Source organism: Procambarus clarkii, chromosome 16 (assembly GCF_040958095.1).
Source record: "Procambarus clarkii isolate CNS0578487 chromosome 16, FALCON_Pclarkii_2.0, whole genome shotgun sequence".
NCBI classification, from domain to species: domain Eukaryota; kingdom Metazoa; phylum Arthropoda; class Malacostraca; order Decapoda; family Cambaridae; genus Procambarus; species Procambarus clarkii.
In genome coordinates this window covers 12,834,030-12,853,594 of record NC_091165.1, presented here as the reverse complement: position 1 = coordinate 12,853,594, position 19,565 = coordinate 12,834,030, and the positions used below count along the sequence as shown (strand labels likewise).

The 19,565-nt window shown below is 41.5% G+C and overlaps 1 protein-coding gene across 11 annotated transcripts in view; it reads left to right on the top strand.

Annotated features, from left to right (window-relative positions):
* Window positions 1–19,565, top strand: part of Tmem63 (transmembrane protein 63) — an 84,601-nt gene that overhangs the window by 27,090 nt on the left and 37,946 nt on the right. For all 11 annotated transcript variants that reach the window (XR_006773107.2, XM_045745521.2, XM_069325278.1 and 8 more), the window contains 7 exons: window positions 4,257–4,448; window positions 6,427–6,612; window positions 6,918–6,998; window positions 11,212–11,338; window positions 13,597–13,856; window positions 14,793–14,943; window positions 18,801–18,994. Coding sequence is in view for 10 of the 11 variants with exons in the window: in XM_045745521.2 (XP_045601477.1) it covers window positions 4,257–4,448; window positions 6,427–6,612; window positions 6,918–6,998; window positions 11,212–11,338; window positions 13,597–13,856; window positions 14,793–14,943; window positions 18,801–18,994 (1,191 nt within the window). In the remaining variant the exon portion in view is untranslated. The remainder of the gene's footprint in view (window positions 1–4,256; window positions 4,449–6,426; window positions 6,613–6,917; window positions 6,999–11,211; window positions 11,339–13,596; window positions 13,857–14,792; window positions 14,944–18,800; window positions 18,995–19,565) is intronic.

Here is a 19,565-nt window from a genome sequence, read left to right as displayed (position 1 = left end):
TCACCTAGAAATGTAATCACATGAAATCCTACTAGTATGGAGTATAAAATTCTCTAGGACGGCTCTTACGGTCCTAGTTCTAATACACTCTGTATGTTTCCCGTGTGTCCACACACACACACACACACACACACGTCTGCACACAAGGGATTGAGGGAAGGGGACGTTCCCTCCATGCTAGATTTGATATTTACCAGGAAGGAGGAAGAGATATTTGACATTCAGTACCTTCCTCCCTTGGGTAAAAGTGACCATGTCTTTTTGGGAATAAAGTATGCAATGCGTTATAAGCTGGAAGAAAATAAGGAGGTTGAAGCAGTTGAAAAACCAGACTTCAGGAGAGGACATTATGGTGACCTTAGAAATTTTTTTAGTGAGTATAATTGGACAGACTTGATGCTAGGCAAGGAAGTGAATGAGATGTATGTCAAGTTTTGTGATATATATGATAAAGGCACAAAAAAATTTATACCAAAACAGAGATGCAGAACTAGGAAACAGGATTGGTTCAATAGAAATTGCGAGAGGGCTAGAGACCAAAAGACACAAAAATGGAATCAATACAGGAAGAGGCCGAACCCCCAAACATACCTGCGATACAAAGATGCGAGAAACAACTACACGGCAGTGAGGAGAGAGGCAGAAAGAAATTTTGAAAAAGGGATTGCAGACAAATGTAAAACAGAACCAGGTCTATTCTATAAATTCATAAACAACAAATTGCAGGTAAAGGATAATATTCAGAGGTTGAAAATGGGAAATAGATTCACGGAAGATGAAAAGGAAATGTGTGAAACACTAAACGAAAAGTTCCAAAGTGTGTTTGTACAAAATGAAATCTTTAGGGAACCAGATACAATAAGAATTCCAGAGAACAACATAGAGCACATAGAGGTGTCTAGAGACGAAGTGGAAAAAATGCTCAAGGAGCTCGGCAAGAACAAAGCAGCTGGCCCAGATGGCGTTTCACCATGGGTTCTGAGAGAATGTGCATCTGAGCTCAGCATTCCACTTCACCTGATCTTTCAGGTATCCCTGTGTACAGGAATCGTAGCAGACGTGTGGAAACAGGCTAACATTAGTTCCAATCTACAAAAGTGGCAGCAGGGAAGACCCCCTCAATTATAGACCTGTATCATTGATAAGTGTAATAGTGAAAGTATTGGAAAAACTAATCAAAACTAAATGGGTAGAACACCTAGAGAGAAATGATATAATATCAGACAGACAGTATGGTTTTCGATCTGGAAGATCCTGTGTATCGAATTTAATCAGTTTCTTTGATCGAGCCACAGAGATATTACAGGAAAGAGATGGTTGGGTTGACTGCATCTATCTGGACCTAAAAAAGGCTTTCGACAGAGTTCCACATAAGAGGTTGTTCTGGAAACTGGAAAATATTGGAGGGGTGACAGGTAAGCTTCTATCATGGATGAAAAATTTTCTGACTGATAGAAAAATGAGGGCAGTAATCAGAGGCAATGTATCAGAATGGAGAAATGTCACAAGTGGAGTACCACAGGGTTCAGTTCTTGCACCAGTGATGTTTATTGTGTACATAAATGATCTACCAGTTGGTATACAGAATTATATGAACATGTTTGCTGATGATGCTAAGAAAATAGAAAGGATAAGAAATTTAGATGATTGTCATGCCCTTCAAGAAGACGTGGACAAAATAAGTAGATGGAGCACCACTTTGCAAATGGAATTTAATGTTAATAAATGTCATGTTATGGAATGTGGAATAGGAGAACATAGACCCCACACAACCTATATATTATGTGAGAAATCTTTAAAGAATTCTGATAAAGAAAGAGATCTAGGGGTGGTTCTAAATAGAAAACTATCACCTGAGGACCACATAAAGAATATTGTGCAAGGAGCCTATGCTATGCTTTCTAACTTCAGAATTGCATTTAAATACATGGAAGGCGATATACTAAAGAAATTGTTCATGACTTTTGTTAGGCTAAAGCTAGAATATGCAGCTGTTGTGTGGTGCCCATATCTTAAGAAGCACATCAACAAACTGGAAAAGGTGCAAAGACATGCTACTAAGTGGCTCCCAGAACTGAAGGGTAAGAGCTACGAGGAGAGGTTAGAAGCATTAAACATGCCAAAACTAGAAGACAGAAGAAAAAGAGGTGATATGATCACTACATACAAAATAGTAACAGTAATTGATAAAATCGACAGGGAAGATTTCCTGAGACCTGGCGCTTCAAGAACAAGAGGTCATAGATTTAAACTAGCTAAACACAGATGCCGAAGAAATATAAGAAAATTCACCTTCGCAAATAGAGTGGTAGACGGTTGGAACAAGTTAAGTGAGAAGGTGGTGGAGGCCAAGACCGTCAGTAGTTTCAAAGCGTTATATGACAAAGAGTGCTGGGAAGATGGGACACCACGAGCGTAGCTCTCATCCTGTAACTACACTTAGGTAATTACACTTAGGTAATTACAACAGTTCAAGTCCTCTCCTTGACTGACTAGACGTTAAATAGGGGTGAAATCTCACGTGCTCAGCACTTCCCATCACCTAGCAGGTGCTCTAGAGACAATGCGGGCGGAACACCTGACCGGTGATCCGCCCGCATTGATCCGTTCGGCCCATTCAAACATCCTACCATGCACACACACACTGCTGCAGCACTGTAGTCTCTTAGAACGGCGATGGCTAGAGTAGCCCGTGTGGAGCCCCACACGGCTCGGCTCAGTTCGTACACCCCTCACTAGGATGGCTTCGCATCTTCCTCAGGGCAAAGCTTGGTGCTCGTACAAAATGGCGGCAAATACTGTGAGCGTCTCTGTGCCTCCCTGGGACCAAAATTTCCACAAATATCTATGGGAAAACTGCCATGAACACTGGCAAGATATTCCCAGATCTCTCTACTGCTGAGTGTCACTAGCAGATCAAATGAAGTCTGATTGCTGGATGGAGATGGGAACTTACAACAGTCTGTTGCTCCCTGCTCGTATGGCTTACCCACTTCTCACTTCCAGTTGATACACAAATAATTCCCAGATTCCCAGCTTCTGCAATGTTCCCTGCAGACCCATGTCGTTATCGTGCAGATGTAAAGTATACTAGAGGCTACCGCCAACGATGCCTTTACTTAGCTGGCCGACTAAGCAAAGATTACATCTGCCACAGGTGATAGCTAGGTGCAGAATGGCGTCTTGATGCCCAATTATCAAGATGCCAGTTTCACCGGTCCTTCTCAAACTAGCCAATCAGAGACGCGCGCACCTGAGGGGCCTAACAGGGAAGGGGCCTGACAGCTGAGTGGACAGTGCTTCAGATTCGTAGTTCTAAGATTCCAGGTTCAATCCCTGGTGGAGGCGGAAACAAATGGGCAGAGTTTTTTTCACCCTGATGCCCCTGTTACCTAGCAGTAAATAGGTACCTGGGAGTTAGACAGCTGCTACGGGCTGCTTCCAGAGGAGTGTGTAACAAAAAGGAGGCCTGGTCAAGGACCGGGCCGCAGGGATGCAAAGCCCCGAAATCATCTCAAGATAACCTCAGGCCTGTACCCCATGGCTAATCACAGTCCAGTTGCTTGGCACTCAAAATGGCATCCCCAAGGTGTCTGGGTTGCTATGGGAAAGGCTCGGTGACAGCTGCTGGCCACCTCGCTGATGACATAGGCTCTCCAACGAGCCTAAACACGGGATGTTTCGGGTACGGGTTACCAAATCCAGTCCGAGTGCACGGCCATTTATGTACCCGGTGCACAGTGAGCCACACGTGCACCTCACACTAGTTAAAGGTTTAGCTGTTGAAAACCCATAGCCCTTCACACTTGCCTCACCTTCCCCTCCCTGGCCTCACCTTCCCCTCCCTGATCACCCCCGTCTTTCCCTCCCTAATCATCCCCCGTCTTTCCCTCCCTGATCATCTCCCGGCTTCCCCTCCTTGATCACCCCCCGTCTTCCCCTCCCTGATCATCTCCTGGCTTCCACTCCCTGATCACCCCCCATCTTCCCCTCCCTGATCATCCCTGATCACCCCCATCTTTCCCTTCCTGATCATCCCCGCCTTCCCCTCCCTGATCACCCCCATCTTCGTCTCAAGTCACACAGTGCCTCACTGATTGCAGCCCATCTCGCTGATCACCTACTCCTTCCTTAGAGCTCCAAAGAAGTAGTAAGGTGCCTGGGCTATGGATAAGTGATCAGTAAAATTAGATACTTAATATATGTCTATCCAGTTACGTGTAATTAAAATTAATACCATTATATTTCTTCTACAGAGATGAACAAATTCTAGCGAAGAGTGAGAGAGATGCTGTCAGTTATCTCTCCTTTCAAAGACACATTATTGTATACATGATGATAGTGTGTGTTATCAGCATTGTCATTGTCTTGCCCATCAACTTCCAAGGAACATTAGAGGGTGGCAAGAAAGAATTTGGTCACACCACTTTGGCAAACCTCAACCCTCAGTAAGTAAACTATCCTTTTCATGTAGGAAATCAGTTAATTTTAATTTGTATTGTGCATAACTGTTAATGTTCAAGTAGTTTTTGTTCTTTTGGCCCTGGTTTGTTTTTTGTCTGCAGCTGTCTCCTTTTCTGGCAAAGAATGAACCAGCAGGCTTCCAGAGGGGTCCTTTGATTAATAGTGCTTGGTTGGTCCGACCAGGGGTACATCATGTGCTGCGCCTGGTGGCTGTGCTTTGCCACTACCCTCATGTCACTGATTCTGCTTTGGTGGACATTTTGTGGGTTGATCCTGTTTCCTTGGTTCTCCGTTTCAAGGCTCATGTTTCTCAGGTCATCTGCAGTGTCATAAGGTCTAGCCAAGCTGTAGTCTACCCTTGTGCTTATAATGTTCATAAAAATGCTGCTCTTAAAGCAGTCTTCTGTAACATGTCCTGCGCTGATTTGGGAGCATAGGAGGTTTTTGTGCTCTGATAAAGACCTGGTATTTAGCTAATGTACTCCGGACTTTGTCATGCTTTTGTTGTCTTGGGTCCTCTTTCTTGACCAACTGTCTCTTCTTCATCTTGATTGTCAGCAGTCTGTCCTCTGGTGGGTCCCTGGTTATCCTTCTATGTGGGTAGTTAGCTTTAAGAAGCCCCAAGGGGCTCCCCCAGAAAAACAGCAGTGTAATTAAACACCTTTCTGGATGAGTCCCCATGACTCCCTGGTTCCCTCCCTTTCTTCCAGGTTCATCAGTGGGGGGTGTCTTCACATACAAATACAAATATTTATTCAGGTAAAATACATAAATACAAGGTGAAATACAAAAGTTGATGGATTCATAGATAGAGCTAGTACAGTACATACAATGCCTAAAGCCACTATTACGCAAAGCGTTTCGGGCAGATCTGCCCGAAACATCTGCCCCAGAACTGGTTTGGAGGGCTGGGGGAGACCTGGAGCTCTGCTGCCCCTGCCCCACCACATTGGCAGGAAGTTAATACTAACAAGCTCTCGCTAGTTTCAAGAGATTTTAGAGAATCATTTGTTTACATTGTTTGGGGGAAAGTTCATTTGGCAGTTTTGAGGCTTTGATCTATAATAGTTTGCTGACTTTTTTGCATGCTTTCCCAGTATGGTGGCAGTGTCACCCACCCATTCACTATGCCTCTGTAAGAGGAGGGGGGGCCAGTTCTGACACTGGTTCCCGGTAGGTTAAACAAAACTCGGCAGTTGATTTGACCTAGTAGTTGGGAGTCATCTCAGCGAGACCACTTCAGCGAGCCACTGGGGCTCATTCAAAAGAGACATTTCATTATGTTCAATACTGTTTGTTTTCCTTTTTCTAATCAGGGTGTGGTGAATAAGCACAGGGAAACTACTCGATTTACTCCTAGAAATAGAACACCGAGTGTAATGAAACACCCCTTTCTGGTTGGCAGCTCAGTAGCTCTTCAATCCCACATTGTGTCTTCCTTTTCCCCTATTAGTAGTTGGGCTCAAAAGTGGGATGTTTACTTCACTGGGGCTCTATGCTGCTAAGCTTTCACCTGGTGGTAGTTGGGGAGTGTATCATTTTTGGCAATGTTAGAATTTTCTATGGTGATTGGGATATTATTATATTTCCAAACATTTCTCAGTGGGAGGTTCAGTGTTTATGACCTTTAGCATTTTACTGGGTGGTTCCATCCCATGGAAGGCTCAAGAAGGTTTGTAAAGATGTTTGACCTCATGGATAGAGAGAAGGTGTAGGAACCTGTTGTCCCCAGCAAGCTAGCAAAACTCACAAAGGACTATTTCAATCCACTTAATGTTCTAATTTTATCACTAAATTTTACATGTAACTTCATTTAAGCTTCTATTTTATGTTTTGTAAATGTGTGTTAATCATTCCAAAGTTTTGATGTGCCATACTGTAATTTAAAGGCATTTCCTGCATATCACCTAATATTATTTCAAATCTGCTGTGTGTTTTACCGGACATACTTTATACCCTCAGATCTCGACTCATGTGGGTACATGTTACCCTGGCATTCCTCTTCTTACCTCTTGGAATCTTTTTCACGCGACGATTCTCCAAGAAGCTTGAGCTCCGTGAAGTCACGACCAGCGTTTCTCGCACTCTTATGATAACACGTGTACCACGAAGAGCATGTCACAAAGACACAATTTTAAAGCACTTTCAGTAAGTTGAAGCTGTGTGTAGTGTCTTTGTAAGGGTAGCAAATTATTTACAGTAGTGTTTCATTTTGTAATCCAAAAAGCCATACATAAAATCATTTCATTCATTTATTTCTTCAGTATTTTTCAAACATTTCAATAATATGGACCACATCTTTATAGGGGCAGCTATTTTTACTGTGCTATATTATTATACAATATACTTTGTATTTTGAATTTATATTTCTAATCTTTGCCATTTTCTAGTATGGAAGAAGCATTTTTATAAAAAGAAAGAACTGTGATATTTAACAAGTTTTGTATTTTCAGAGAGGCTTATCCTGAAGTTGAGGTTCAAGATGTCCAATTTGCTTACAACATCAGATCTCTCATTGCTTATGATAAAGAAAGGTAATAACAGCTATAATACTGTACAACCAATCATAATTTTTTGAATTTACATTGTAGCATCATCATTATTAAAATGGGATAAGGTCATATATATTATAAAATGGTACCTGTCCATTTATTATCATTTACACTATCTGTACAGCATTATGAATAAAAAAGCACCACCACACCCATTTGTCATCCACAGCAGAAATGCACTGCTTTGTTTAGTCCATTTATTATACACCCCATACCCATCTTGTGGGCAGTAGTGGAAAGGTTTACAGAGGCACATAATGGGTTCAGGGACTGAACCCCACAATTCATTTAGCTAAGCAAGTTACAATCTTGATGAGCTAGTTACAAAATTCAGTATAAGTTGTCACGTCAACAGTGGGTTCGAGATCGACCTCAAGTACAGTTTTTAAATTAAGCAACTGACATATGTGGAGAGCTAGTGTCACAATTGAAATGTTTGTCCTGCACACCGCCCCCCATCCAGTGGGCAGCGGTGGATAGGTTACAATCACTTAGTTACTACCTACAGTTAGCAAACTGGGGATATTTGGCTAAGATTTCTGGTTGCAGATCATTTTGAATGAAATATTGACACATCGTTGGAACATATTGGTTATAGAATTGTCTTTGCACTGCTTTGTAAGACCAGGTGTACAGTTTTTCTTGTAGATTGGTACATACACTACAGATGCATTTACTCATTACAAACTGCTGCCACTGCTCTATCCTTTATCATACAGTATATGCATTTTACACATTCAATCCCTACTTCATTACATATTTGCATACCAGGTCAAAAACCCTCCTTTTTTCTGTCTTTCCTTATCCTGTCATTATACAGTTTATGCTTAAACTCTTCAAATCAGTCATCATGCACAACCACCACCATCCTCCCGACAACCATCACCGTCCTCCCGACAACCACCACCATCCTCGTTCATGGAATGTGGCATTTCTGGTGGCAGCTGCTGAACAGGATAGAGCATCCTAATTTTTTTTTTTTTTTTAGTCTGACTAGGGTGCCCTGGATTCCTGCTATTCTTGTTGAAGAGGTGGAGCATTTGATTTTTAGAATGTGTTCTTGGTTTACTACTACTCATCATTCCTCTTTGGTCTCGGGCTGTTCTGATATGGTGTGCCCAGTCACTGGTTCAAGCTCCAAAGCATTTGCGGTCTTCAGAGTTTTTGGCTTTATGGGTCGGGGTGGCAGGGCCTCCAGGGGTTGCCCCATCCTTGTCATCAGAAGAGACGGTTGAGCCAGGGTTTTCTGTAGGGGATCCATTGCCTTCTTTGGGGGTTATTGTTCCTCCCTGTCCCTGCAGTCTAATCACATGGTCTCATACTATTGTTTTCTTCCGTATATGGCTGTGCAAGAGCTTAGGTTAGCACTTTGCTTTTGCCATGATGTCATTCTCAAACTGTTGCTTTGCTGCTGTGTGAGACAGGGAGGAACACCCTTGGAGAATGATAAAGAAGTGTGTGTAAAGGACTCAAGAAGAGGTTCCAGGAGGTTCTTAAACCAGAACCAGATTAATGTTCAAGTAGGGGTGACAACAAACAACCAGAAAGAACACTAGACAGAATTAAAGTTAAAGTAGAGGAGGTAAAAAGACACTTGGAGGAACTGGATGTAACAAGAATATTAAGAATAGAACAGGTATCACCATGGTTACTGAAGAAAGCTGCAGGGATCTTGTGTTATTCAATAACTATAGTGTTCAACGTTACATTAAAGATTGAGAGCTAATGGAAATGTAGAAAAAAGCAAATCTCCTTGGACAGAAGTTAGGCTTACTTACAGCCTAACAAAATGAAAAGAATCTGAAGTATCGGTGATGGCCAGTCTAGAACCTGCAGAGCTGTGTGCACTGTGATGTGAGAGAAATGAGTATCAGTGTGCAAGTGTACATGTACTGGCTCTCCTGATTCATGTCTACTCTCCTGATCTTTAGTGCCTCCCTGTTTTTCTCTGTATTCATGTGTCTATATGTTTTCTATTCCTTTCCCGTCCTCTCCTTTTCCTCCTTACACTGCTGAACCATAGGTTTGCCATTCTCTTTTCGTCCACTTCCCTTCTGAGAGGTTTAAACTATACCATTGCTTCTTTGCATCTCTGTGTTATGAGTTCCATCATCTCATTTACAGACTTTAATTCCTTTTCAGTCTCTCATTGAACCTCTTGCAGATAATCCCAAACCCTCGTGTAGTCCCTTCCTCTGTATTCTCTCTTGTCTCTCTCTTGCGCCTTGTCCTGTTTCCAGCTCTTTCAGTTCTACAATATAATCAAACATGATAATGCAGTGGTCACTGGCTCCTAGTGGTACTTCATATTTTAAGTTCTCTCTACAGTACTTTATTGAACTGGATGGTATCTCAACTGTTTATAATTCTGAAGAATGACTCTGCATCCTCAGTTTATCCTTGATTCTGTCTTTCTCCAGCTCTCTGGATGACCACTGTTTTTCAGGTTCATCAGGTGGTAAATTCAGATTTTCTGGGGGTGAGCCCCATCGGCTCCCCGGAGCTTTACTGGCTGATATGCTAATGTCAGACTTTGGCATCAGTCATGTGTATGGAGTTCTAGGGCCTACCGGGGACCACGACCAGAACCTGGCCCCCCTCAGAGAGGCAAGGGAAGCAATGGCCTATAGAAACCCCCGTGTGGTAGGAAGCATTCTATGTCTACCATCGACCGGGTCAAGCATCCAGAAAGGTAAGCATTCCAAAACAAACCCCTATTCTGGTAAAAATTGCTACCTAAAGCCGAACTAGTGGATAGAACTCGACAGAAAACAAGGAAACTAGTATGACGTCATACGTCACCGCGCCGCTGTCTGCTCAGCTCCCCCCCCCCTCCCCGGGAGGGGGAAGGGAGAGCCCCAGACCTCCTACGCCGGCTATCCACCCATCAGTTCTTCGGCTGATGCTATAGGCATCGGTTATGTGCCCCGGCGTTTGGGTCCGGAGCGCGTTTTGCGTTGATCCGGTTCTGTTCTTCCCGGTTCGCGGGTGATGATGTCCCGGGTGGTCAGCCGTGTTCTTGTGGCTAAGCTGCCTATGTTCTTCCCTCATGCCTGTGGCGTTTCGTGGCTTCACTGCTCTCGCTGCCGTCTGGGCGATGTGGCCTTGCGGTCATTCGGGCATGGATTTTTGGTGTTCGTGCGAGGGCCTTGCTGCTCGTTGTTCTCATGTTGTTCCCGGGACTTTTTGGGGCTGTGGCATCTTGGGTTGGCGTTTGCTGCTGGTTGTCTCGCTTCCGTGGGGGGTGCGTGGTGTCCGCCTCCCGGTTCTGTCCCTTTGACCTTCCTCTGTGGGTAGTTAGCTCCGGGGAGCCGACGGGGCTCCCTCCCAGAAAACCAGAGTTGAATGTAATGAAACGCCATTTTCTGGGTGAGACCTGGGGGCTCCCCGGCAACCCACCCTCCCCTCCGGTCGGCAGTTTTTCGCGTGTTTTGACATCCAGCCTCAGAACTGATGGGTGGATAGCCGGCGTGGGAGGTCTGGGGCTCCCCCTTCCCCCTCCCAGGGAGGGGGGAGCTGCGCAGACAGCGGCGCGGTGACGTATGACGTCATACTAGTTTCCTTGTTTTCTGTTGAAGAGTTCTATCCACTAGTTCGACTTTAGGTAGCAATTTTTACCAGAATAGGGGTTTGTTTTGGAATGCTTACCTTTCTGGATGCTTGACCCGGTCGATGGCAGACATAGAATGCTTCCTACCACACGGGGGTTTCTATAGGCCATTGCTCCCCTTGCCTCTCTGAGGGGGCCAGGTTCTGGCCGTGGTCCCCGGTAGGCCCTTAGAACTCCATACACATGACTGATGCCAAAGTCTGACATTAGCATATCAGCCGGTAAAGCTCCAGGGAGCCTCCGGGTCTCACCCAGAAAATGGCGTTTCATTACATTCAACGCTGGTTTTTTGTTTTCCTTCTTATGTTATGCTATAAATAAAAATTAAGAGGCCATGGCACATGAATAATGTTCTAATGTCTAGTGTTCTAGTGTATTAAGGTAACAAGACTCGGGTAAGGAGCTAAGCATATATTGTACAGTAGTTCAGGTTGATTCTATTGTATATGTTGTAAGAGTAGTTTTTCTCAGAATCCTACTACTACCTAACACTTTGTACAGGCTTTTTTCATTGGACTTGGTGTCTTACCATGTAGCAGTTATGAGTATTATCCTTAGGAATTTAACTTAAACTTTTTACTTTAGGGAGGTAGCCCTTAATGCAAGGATGTACTGTGAGGCTTACCTAAAGGAGACAAACCGGCGGCTTGATATGCGGCCGTATAGAGGAGGAGTCATCTGTGGCTGCTGTGACATATTTGGTTGTCCAACAGTAAGTTTCATATTTTGTGCTATGATCATATTGTAAGTAAATTTTTTTTATAGCATGACCAAGTGTGTGCCTTATAATGCTTTACAGTTTTTATTTAACCCTTCTCCTGTGCAAGTCTTTGATCACCATGGGTGATCGAACCATATCTGACCACACTGTGCGAGTCATACAAGGATGGTTTTGAGTACCGAGTAAGGTTTAAAAGTCCCATGCATACATGGGGCTCACATATGCTTCCTCAGGTCTCCAGTAAATGGATGCTATCTTTAACAAAATTGTGGGTATTCTTCCTGGGTGTGAGAGCCTCATTATTGAATGGACAACCATGCTACCCATGCTGCAGCAGCTCACAGCACCACTGTGCAGCTTGTGTCAACACTATCACTAAATAATGAAGAAATAAATACTGTACAGTAACTGCAATTATTATGTAATGATAGGGTCATACTAGCTCCTAACTGTGATAAAGACTACGTTCAAGGTTCAAATATCGGTGAACACAGTACTAGTTACGATGTTCCATGTGGAAGGCAGACATTTACTGAAGGTACATATGCTTTGTACTTTGTACATATGCAAGGACTGAAGGTACATAAGCTTTGTTCACATAGTGAATCTTGCTCCATATGAAGGTCTTAGTGTGCCAGCTGTGACTTGATGCTTTTCACACCACACCTAAGAAGCACTTCATAATACAGGGTATCTACATAGTGGAAACAAGATGCCTGGAGATAGTCTGTGTGTTGTCGCCATGTTAGATGTGGTGTGAGCATGGCCCTTGGCCTGCTCAGTATGTGCTGTGGCACAGGACGCATTCACTCTAGGATTCAGGTTCGAAGCCTTGTGAGTATGTCCAATTTCATAGCCCCTGTTGATTTAATTTCTTGCTCAAATATTTGTGGCTCATACCAAAAAAATATCCATTTCATGAACTGCAGCAGCTCTGGCCATTATTCTCATAAATCTTAGGAATGTAAATATCGAGTTTCATGAGACTCATGATAGTAAAATGTAAATCATGATAGACAAGACATGCTTTAGGAGGTACTTGGTGTTATCCATGGCAGAAAGAGCAGTCAAAAGTGAATTTACATTCCTGAGAATCATGGCCACAGCTGCTGCAATTCATGAAGTGGATTTTGTTTTGGCATGTGAAGCAACTTTACTCAGACTGATGGCATGCAAAGCACCTCAACATTGGGAAGTCATAACACTGAATCTGGTACAGTGTAAGTTTCTGTGGAGTGATATCCAATTGAGGGAGAGAGAATGAACTACTTTACATGGCTCATTGACATTTGTCCCTTTATACCATGGATCCGGGTGGCATCTAGGAAGCATGAAAGTATCCACACTAGATATAAATGTGCAATGTGGGAATGTTTGTCAACTGGTGGAATTTTTCCATAGCAAGCACCTGACTCATCCTCCTGTCAGTACCTGACAATACTGAATGGATTTCTAACAGTTGAAGTTGACAAAATGGCTGCTTTGAAATGATCCTTCATTGCTGCACTTACTCGGGGTAGATGTGTCACTAGTACTGTACTGAAACAGTGAGCACCCCACTTGAGGTTCAGTGATTTGTAAGAACATTGACCAGTTGCAGATTGATGAGAATGACTACAATGTCAATGCTGTTGTTGCCTTTGTGGAAATATCCTCATGTGGCATAGGGGCCTATTTTGCATCCTCCTCTGGGGTAAAGTTTTGTTGTAAGATAGACATTTTGTAGAAGACAATGCTTTAGAGTCGGTATCCATGGCACACCCATCATGGTTTGTCTTTCGCTGTTAAGGAGGACCATCCCTAATGGTACACTTGATTCTTTTTTATTTGATAAATATACTGTGATCATATACTGGTTCAAAAGTCTGAATTTTCACATGCCCTGTCTGTGGAGGAACTGTCCTCTGTCCTTGTTTAGAAACATTGCATTCCAGGAGAGGTGTTGAGCCCTTAGCATTCCACCCAATCACCTTTAGTTCAACAAAAATAAATAAATGTTGTCCCAAACCTTACAGGTGTGTTATTACATACAACTGCATGTGACAGGTCATCCCACTGTAATATTGTTCAGTTCAATGTTTTCAGGCTAAAATGTAACTTCCTCTTGTACCAGAGTAGAACCACAACAGATATTCTGTTGTCTTTAAAGCAATGTTCACACTGTTCAATTTATGTTTTGTACCATATGTAGGTTTGTTTTTAACATAAGAGTTATAATTCAGAATATTAACTATGTATTTATTACTTAGGTGGATGCTATTGAGTACTATGCTGAAGAAGAAGCACGTCTGGCTAACCATGTTGAAAATGAGAAAATTAAGGCGTTGCAGAGACCTACAGGTGTCGCATTTATAACTTTTGACAATATTGAAAATGCCAAGAAGGTTATGCGTGATCATAAAACTAAGTGTGATTGTTTAAGAGTTATGCCGGCTTCTTCAGTTTCGGTTGAACTAAAACCACACAATTGGATCATTAGAGTTGCACCAGCCCCTGAAGATATCTACTGGTAAGACGTTATGTAACAAGTGCTATGACAGAAATTACTGGTAGTGTAACACACACACATTTACAATTATGCCACATGATTCTTATGTGGTGGTGATGTTCTGTTTATGACCAAAAATACAAATCTGGACATTTTTATTAAACTAAAATAATCTAGCACTCCTGCTATTATGTTAATAATGGAAATTGAACAAAATAATTCTTTATGATTTTTAGATGTTAATTCAGTATATAAATTGGAATATAATTTCAAGATTTCTGTATACATTATAGAAAAACAAATATTGGTTTATACATACATTTTTCTCATCCCATCATGATATCATAAAACAATTTTTTCAATGGTTTTGAGATCTTCAGGGATGTGTAGTCTTGAATACATGATAAAATCAATTATAAATACCTTAAGTCCTTCACTGAAAAATCTTATCAAATTGCAAAAAAATATACAGTATATATATACAATAAAGAACACACTAATTCTGCCATTTCATGAAAATTTGAATGAAATTCCTGAATTATGTAACAAAAATAATGTAGCATTTAGGAATTTTTATATTAAAATATGATTACTGTATAAATTCCCTTAGTTTATTTAAATACAGTGAGTGTATTTACAAAAGCTGTTGCAAAATTGTTAATAAACTTTGTGGGAGCAATCTGGGAAACACTTCGACTAGAGATTACAAGTTCTGTACATTTATATATAGCATAAGGACAGGTCAGGAGTGCATCTAGTCGAGCAGGAGAATACTGTAATCCAGTCAACTGAATTAATTGTTTAATTGGATTATAAAAAAAATAATCCAGTCAACTGGATTATTTCATGTAAAAATTATAGCCCTTACATTTCATTTAGTGTGAAGACTGATTTGATTTTGAAAGTTGATTTTTGAAATACCAAAACCTCATTGAATGTTCAATTATTTTTTTCCAGGGCAAACCTCTCGGTTACAAATCGTCATTGGTGGTTGAAAGCAATTTTAATTAATATTATGCTGTTTGTGGTGCTGTTTTTCCTTACAACACCTGCTGTTATCATCAATGGTCTCAACAATATTTTTCTTGCTGATAAACTGCACAGTATGGTAAGGAATATTAAGAATTTTTCAGTAATGCCTTACGAATGCTTTTATATACTGTAATGGCTTTTAGTGATTTAATCCTTTGGATGCAGCAACTTTCTTACAGCTATGTTACCGTCTTGGGAGAAAGTGAGGCTAAAAGACAAATATTTAATATTTGTAACTGTATTTTTTATTCTATTTTAATAAGTAAAAGATGTAGTTTTCCATCTGTGCCACTAGAAAAAAGGAAATTGTTGCAAAAGAAGAATTTTTTAGTTAATTTTCTATAGCAAAATAATTTTGATTGAAAAAATATACAGATGAATATGATAGTGGTTTAATAATTATTACAATGTATGCATATTTAGTAAGGCCACTAATACATAAAGTGTTTCGGGCATGACTTGAAATAATTCAGTTAGATCGTTGTATATAAATTGTTCAAGAAATGTAGCAAATGATTATTGTATATCTTTTAAGAACGGCATAAGATAAAAGACTAAGAGAACTACATGTGATGCTTTCATCCAATATCAGAGTCTGGGAAAGTGGCTTCAATTTATTTGAAACTTAAGGCCCAATTTTGCTTTTGTGGAAATGCTAGAAAAGCTCCTAGGTGAAGAGGAGGATGTAAACATTTACAAGATAAGGAGGGTAGATAAGCCTGAAGTAAACTTAGTATGTGAAAGAGATGGGGATCTCAGAGCACAAGCTTATGTCCTCATTTTGATGAGATGAGGTTTCAGGGTGCTTGCATGGCATAACTTCCTTAGGAATGAACAGAGATGGGGCATGTTTGGTGTGTAAGGTGTCTGTGGTCTAAGGAATTCAGTGATATTGTCCATATTGACCTATGTCATCTCATTGAGCTGGAATCAATTGAGTAGTTGGTTGCTACTAGGGGTAGGGACCTCTGGCTCAAGGAGGGGGAAGTTGGTGTTATGTGGTAAAGTAGGGTCAACACAGTGAAGACCGTTAAGCTAAAACCTCAAACACCTTACATCATCCTACCCATCACAGTGATGACCCTTTTTTTTTTTTTTTTTTTTGAGATATATACAAGTTGTTACATTCTTGTACAGCCACTAGTACGCGTAGCGTTTTGGGCAGATCCCTGGAATACGTCCCCCACGAAGAATCGTTGTTACAACCAAGTACCCATTATACTGTTGAGTTAAACAGAGGCTACAGATAAGGATTTGCGCCCAGTAAATCCTCCCCGGCCAGAATACGAACCCATGACAAAGTGCTCGCGGAACGCCAAGCGAGTGTCTTACCACTACACCACAGAGACTGGCAAGTTGCTAGCGCCTACGAGGGCATTTGGAACTGTGTGTTTCTGAAGGGAGATAGTCCTTGGTGCAGCTAATCAAGACGACCCTTTTCCCTTGAGCATCAGTTAAATCATCACCAGGACAGATGCCAGTACCAGCACCGAATCACTGGTTACTGTACGGATGTCTGGATAATCAAGCATTGGACATTGTGGTGACTTCTAGGAACGAGGCAGGAGAAGCCAACCTCACATGGAGTACACTGTGCCAACAGATTAAGTTGAGTGTCAAAGATTCAGTGCACAGGATAAGTGACAGTGTATCCAGATGACTCAAGTGTGTGCAGTGAAGATACTAACTTGTACTGTCTTAAGAACCAGTGACAAAGAAGTTGGTCTTAACCATACAGGTTCTGCGTATCAGGGTCGAAGAAGGAGTGACGTCGGCTCGCACAGCACTGACAGGTTACTAGGCGGCAATGCCTGTGTTCATGTATACGTGTACACGCTTCTCTTTGTGTGGAGGTTAGTGTATGACGGTAGACAAGTGTACAGTATAGATTCAGTGAAGTCATCTCAAGAGCCACGGGATGGTAACGTCTCTGTACATACCTAATTATGATCGCAAGGGTTGGGCTTCAGCTCTTTGGTCACGTCTATCAACTGTGTGTGGTATGTTCGTGTACATGCCTCTGTGTGTTGGCGTGTTGGCATAGCAGCTCAACGAGTGAGAGACTGTAACTTGTACTTAACATCATGAAAACGTCTTGGGTGGTAAAGAAGTGATTTGTCAACTATATAGGGGACTGTATGAGGATTTGTTCTCTAGAGTGAGAGGAACTGTAGTTTCTAACTTGACCTTGGGGTGGACGTTCATCAAAACGCCAGCTGGAGGTTGATGGCAATACCTCCTGGCCTTGGGAAACCTAGATTGTGCCGCCCTTGCTGTGCGTAGAGTACATGACACAGGTGCGCGCATCGTTTAGCAAGGTGCCAGATGTTTCATCATCTGTCATAAACCATCAAACACCTGCAACACCTGCCTCAACGTCAAAGACACTAGCAGCGCTGCCGAAGACAACATCTTTAATGTCTGAGCGTGATAAGGGTGTAATGTGAATTAATGTAAGTGCAGTCGAACCTCAACTTACGAATTCTCCTACTTACGAATTTTTTGAGTTATAATCTCAATTTTGTTGGAAATTCAACTCAACTTACGACCTTTGCATCGACTTGCAACGATGTTGATACACGTATGGGTCGACCGAGCGAGTGGTTCTTGGTAGCATGGGGAAATTGGTAGCAAACTGGGTGGGAGTATGTTATAGGTCAGACACCGCTACAGCAGAGGAAATTACTGATCTGCATAATGTGATAAATGCAGCAGCTGAAGCCCAAGCTCTTATAATTGGGGACTTTAATCATGAGACAATTGATTTGGTGAACCTAACATCACAAGTGGAGGGAGAACAGTTTCATGACCTGGTACAAGACTCATTTCTCGTACAGTTAACTCTCTAGAACAGATAGTAAACTGTACGTTCTAGATTTTGCAATAATATCAGAAAGAAGTATGATCGACCAAATTCAGATAGGGAAGAATCTTGTCCCTTCTTGTGGCCACAATATTCTAAGAAGGAATACAATTATAGACATCCAGAATTATGACTTTCTAGACTACCTTCAAGGAAACTATCATAGAATGAGACAGGAATTACAAAACACTTCCTGGGGGTGAAGAGTTAATACATTAGAACATGGAACATTTTCATGGGAAAATTTCAGAACAGTGATCACTGAACTTGTTCAAAAATACCTACCAAGAAGGAGAAGGCAATGTAAGAACCAGATGGATGGTGCAGCAGAAAAAAGAGCTATACTGTAGCAACAACTTCATCTTCAGAAGGGATATCTACCTTGGAGAAAGTACAATGTAGTGACAAAAAATCATTCTAGAATTAAGTTGACACTTATACTAGGAAAAGCTGAGGGCCATAGGACTAACACCACTTCAAACCAGACATGAGAAGGTGGATCTTTGGAACTTTTAAAATACTGAACAAAATGAAGAATATTAACTCGGACCACTTCTTTAAAAGGTCACCTGTAACAGATACAATGAAACAACAGCTTAAAGCTCGACAAATCACAACGTAGAACAGAAAACAGGGCACCTTATGACTTTTTCACCCATAAGGTTACACTCATGGCATTGCCTACCTATTGAAGCTGTAATGCCAAGACATTACTACAGTTCAAAATCCAGTTGGAAAAATTGGGGGGGGGGGGATGTTTAACAAGCCGCCAGCTTCTTTGGGTTTTGCATGGTGAGCACACAACACATCACCCATGCAGAGCAAGTGAATACTGTTCACCATAGAGGTAAAACATTAGTGAAGAAATTGCTGCAGACCACTAAGTTGTTTATGCTGCATTGTAAATGTAACAAATAAAAACAGTAGCAATTGGCTAGAGAGCACCATCTAGAGGTTGATCGCCTGTACATAATGTGGAACAAAATCAAATAATATACTGTATAGTGTGTATATACTTAAAATACTAGTCAAAACATTGATTAAATATATTTAATAACTTTCTTTAACAGAGCCCAGTTTTATCCGAGTTCTTGCCTACCCTGCTGTTGTGGACCATGGCTGCACTTATGCCGGTTATTGTGTCTTATTCGGACCAGTTCATGTCTCACTGGACACGCTCTACAGAGAACCACTCCATCATGAGGAAGACTTTCATTTTCCTTCTTTTCATGGTCATTATTTTGCCATCCCTTGGCTTGACCAGGTAAGGGTGAACTTTAAAGAGAGCAATGAGAATAAGGAGTGTGTGTGTGTGTGTGGGGGGGTGGATTAAAAAAAAATCCTGAAATTTAAAAAAAACTTAGTTCTTAACCCCTGACAAAGAGGCCAAAGTAAGAATGTAAATATTGAGTTTAAGCGATTGCCTCCATTTTTGGATTAGCAATCACTCCGAAAGTGTGTCGGGGTGCAAGATTAAAATGGTCAGGATGGCCATAACTTACCAACAGCTGGTGCTAGAAACATGATTTATAGCTCAAAATTTGCAGAATCCCCATATTTCTATATGTACTAAGAGAAACATTTTATTTGTCCAAAAAAAAGTACAGTACATGGCAAAAAAATCATTGTGGGGTGTACTGGCAGTGGTAAAAATGCCAAAAATCACTTTCTGTTGATGGACGAATTACCATTTATCATCCATCATTACTTTATTCACCTACTTTTTTAATGAGTAACATTTCCTTGCCAACCTATTTATATTTTGTGGAGAATTTAAAACGTAAAATGGGGTAGTTGCTCATGGCGCATTGGTCTTTTTTTGGTGCCACGTAAAA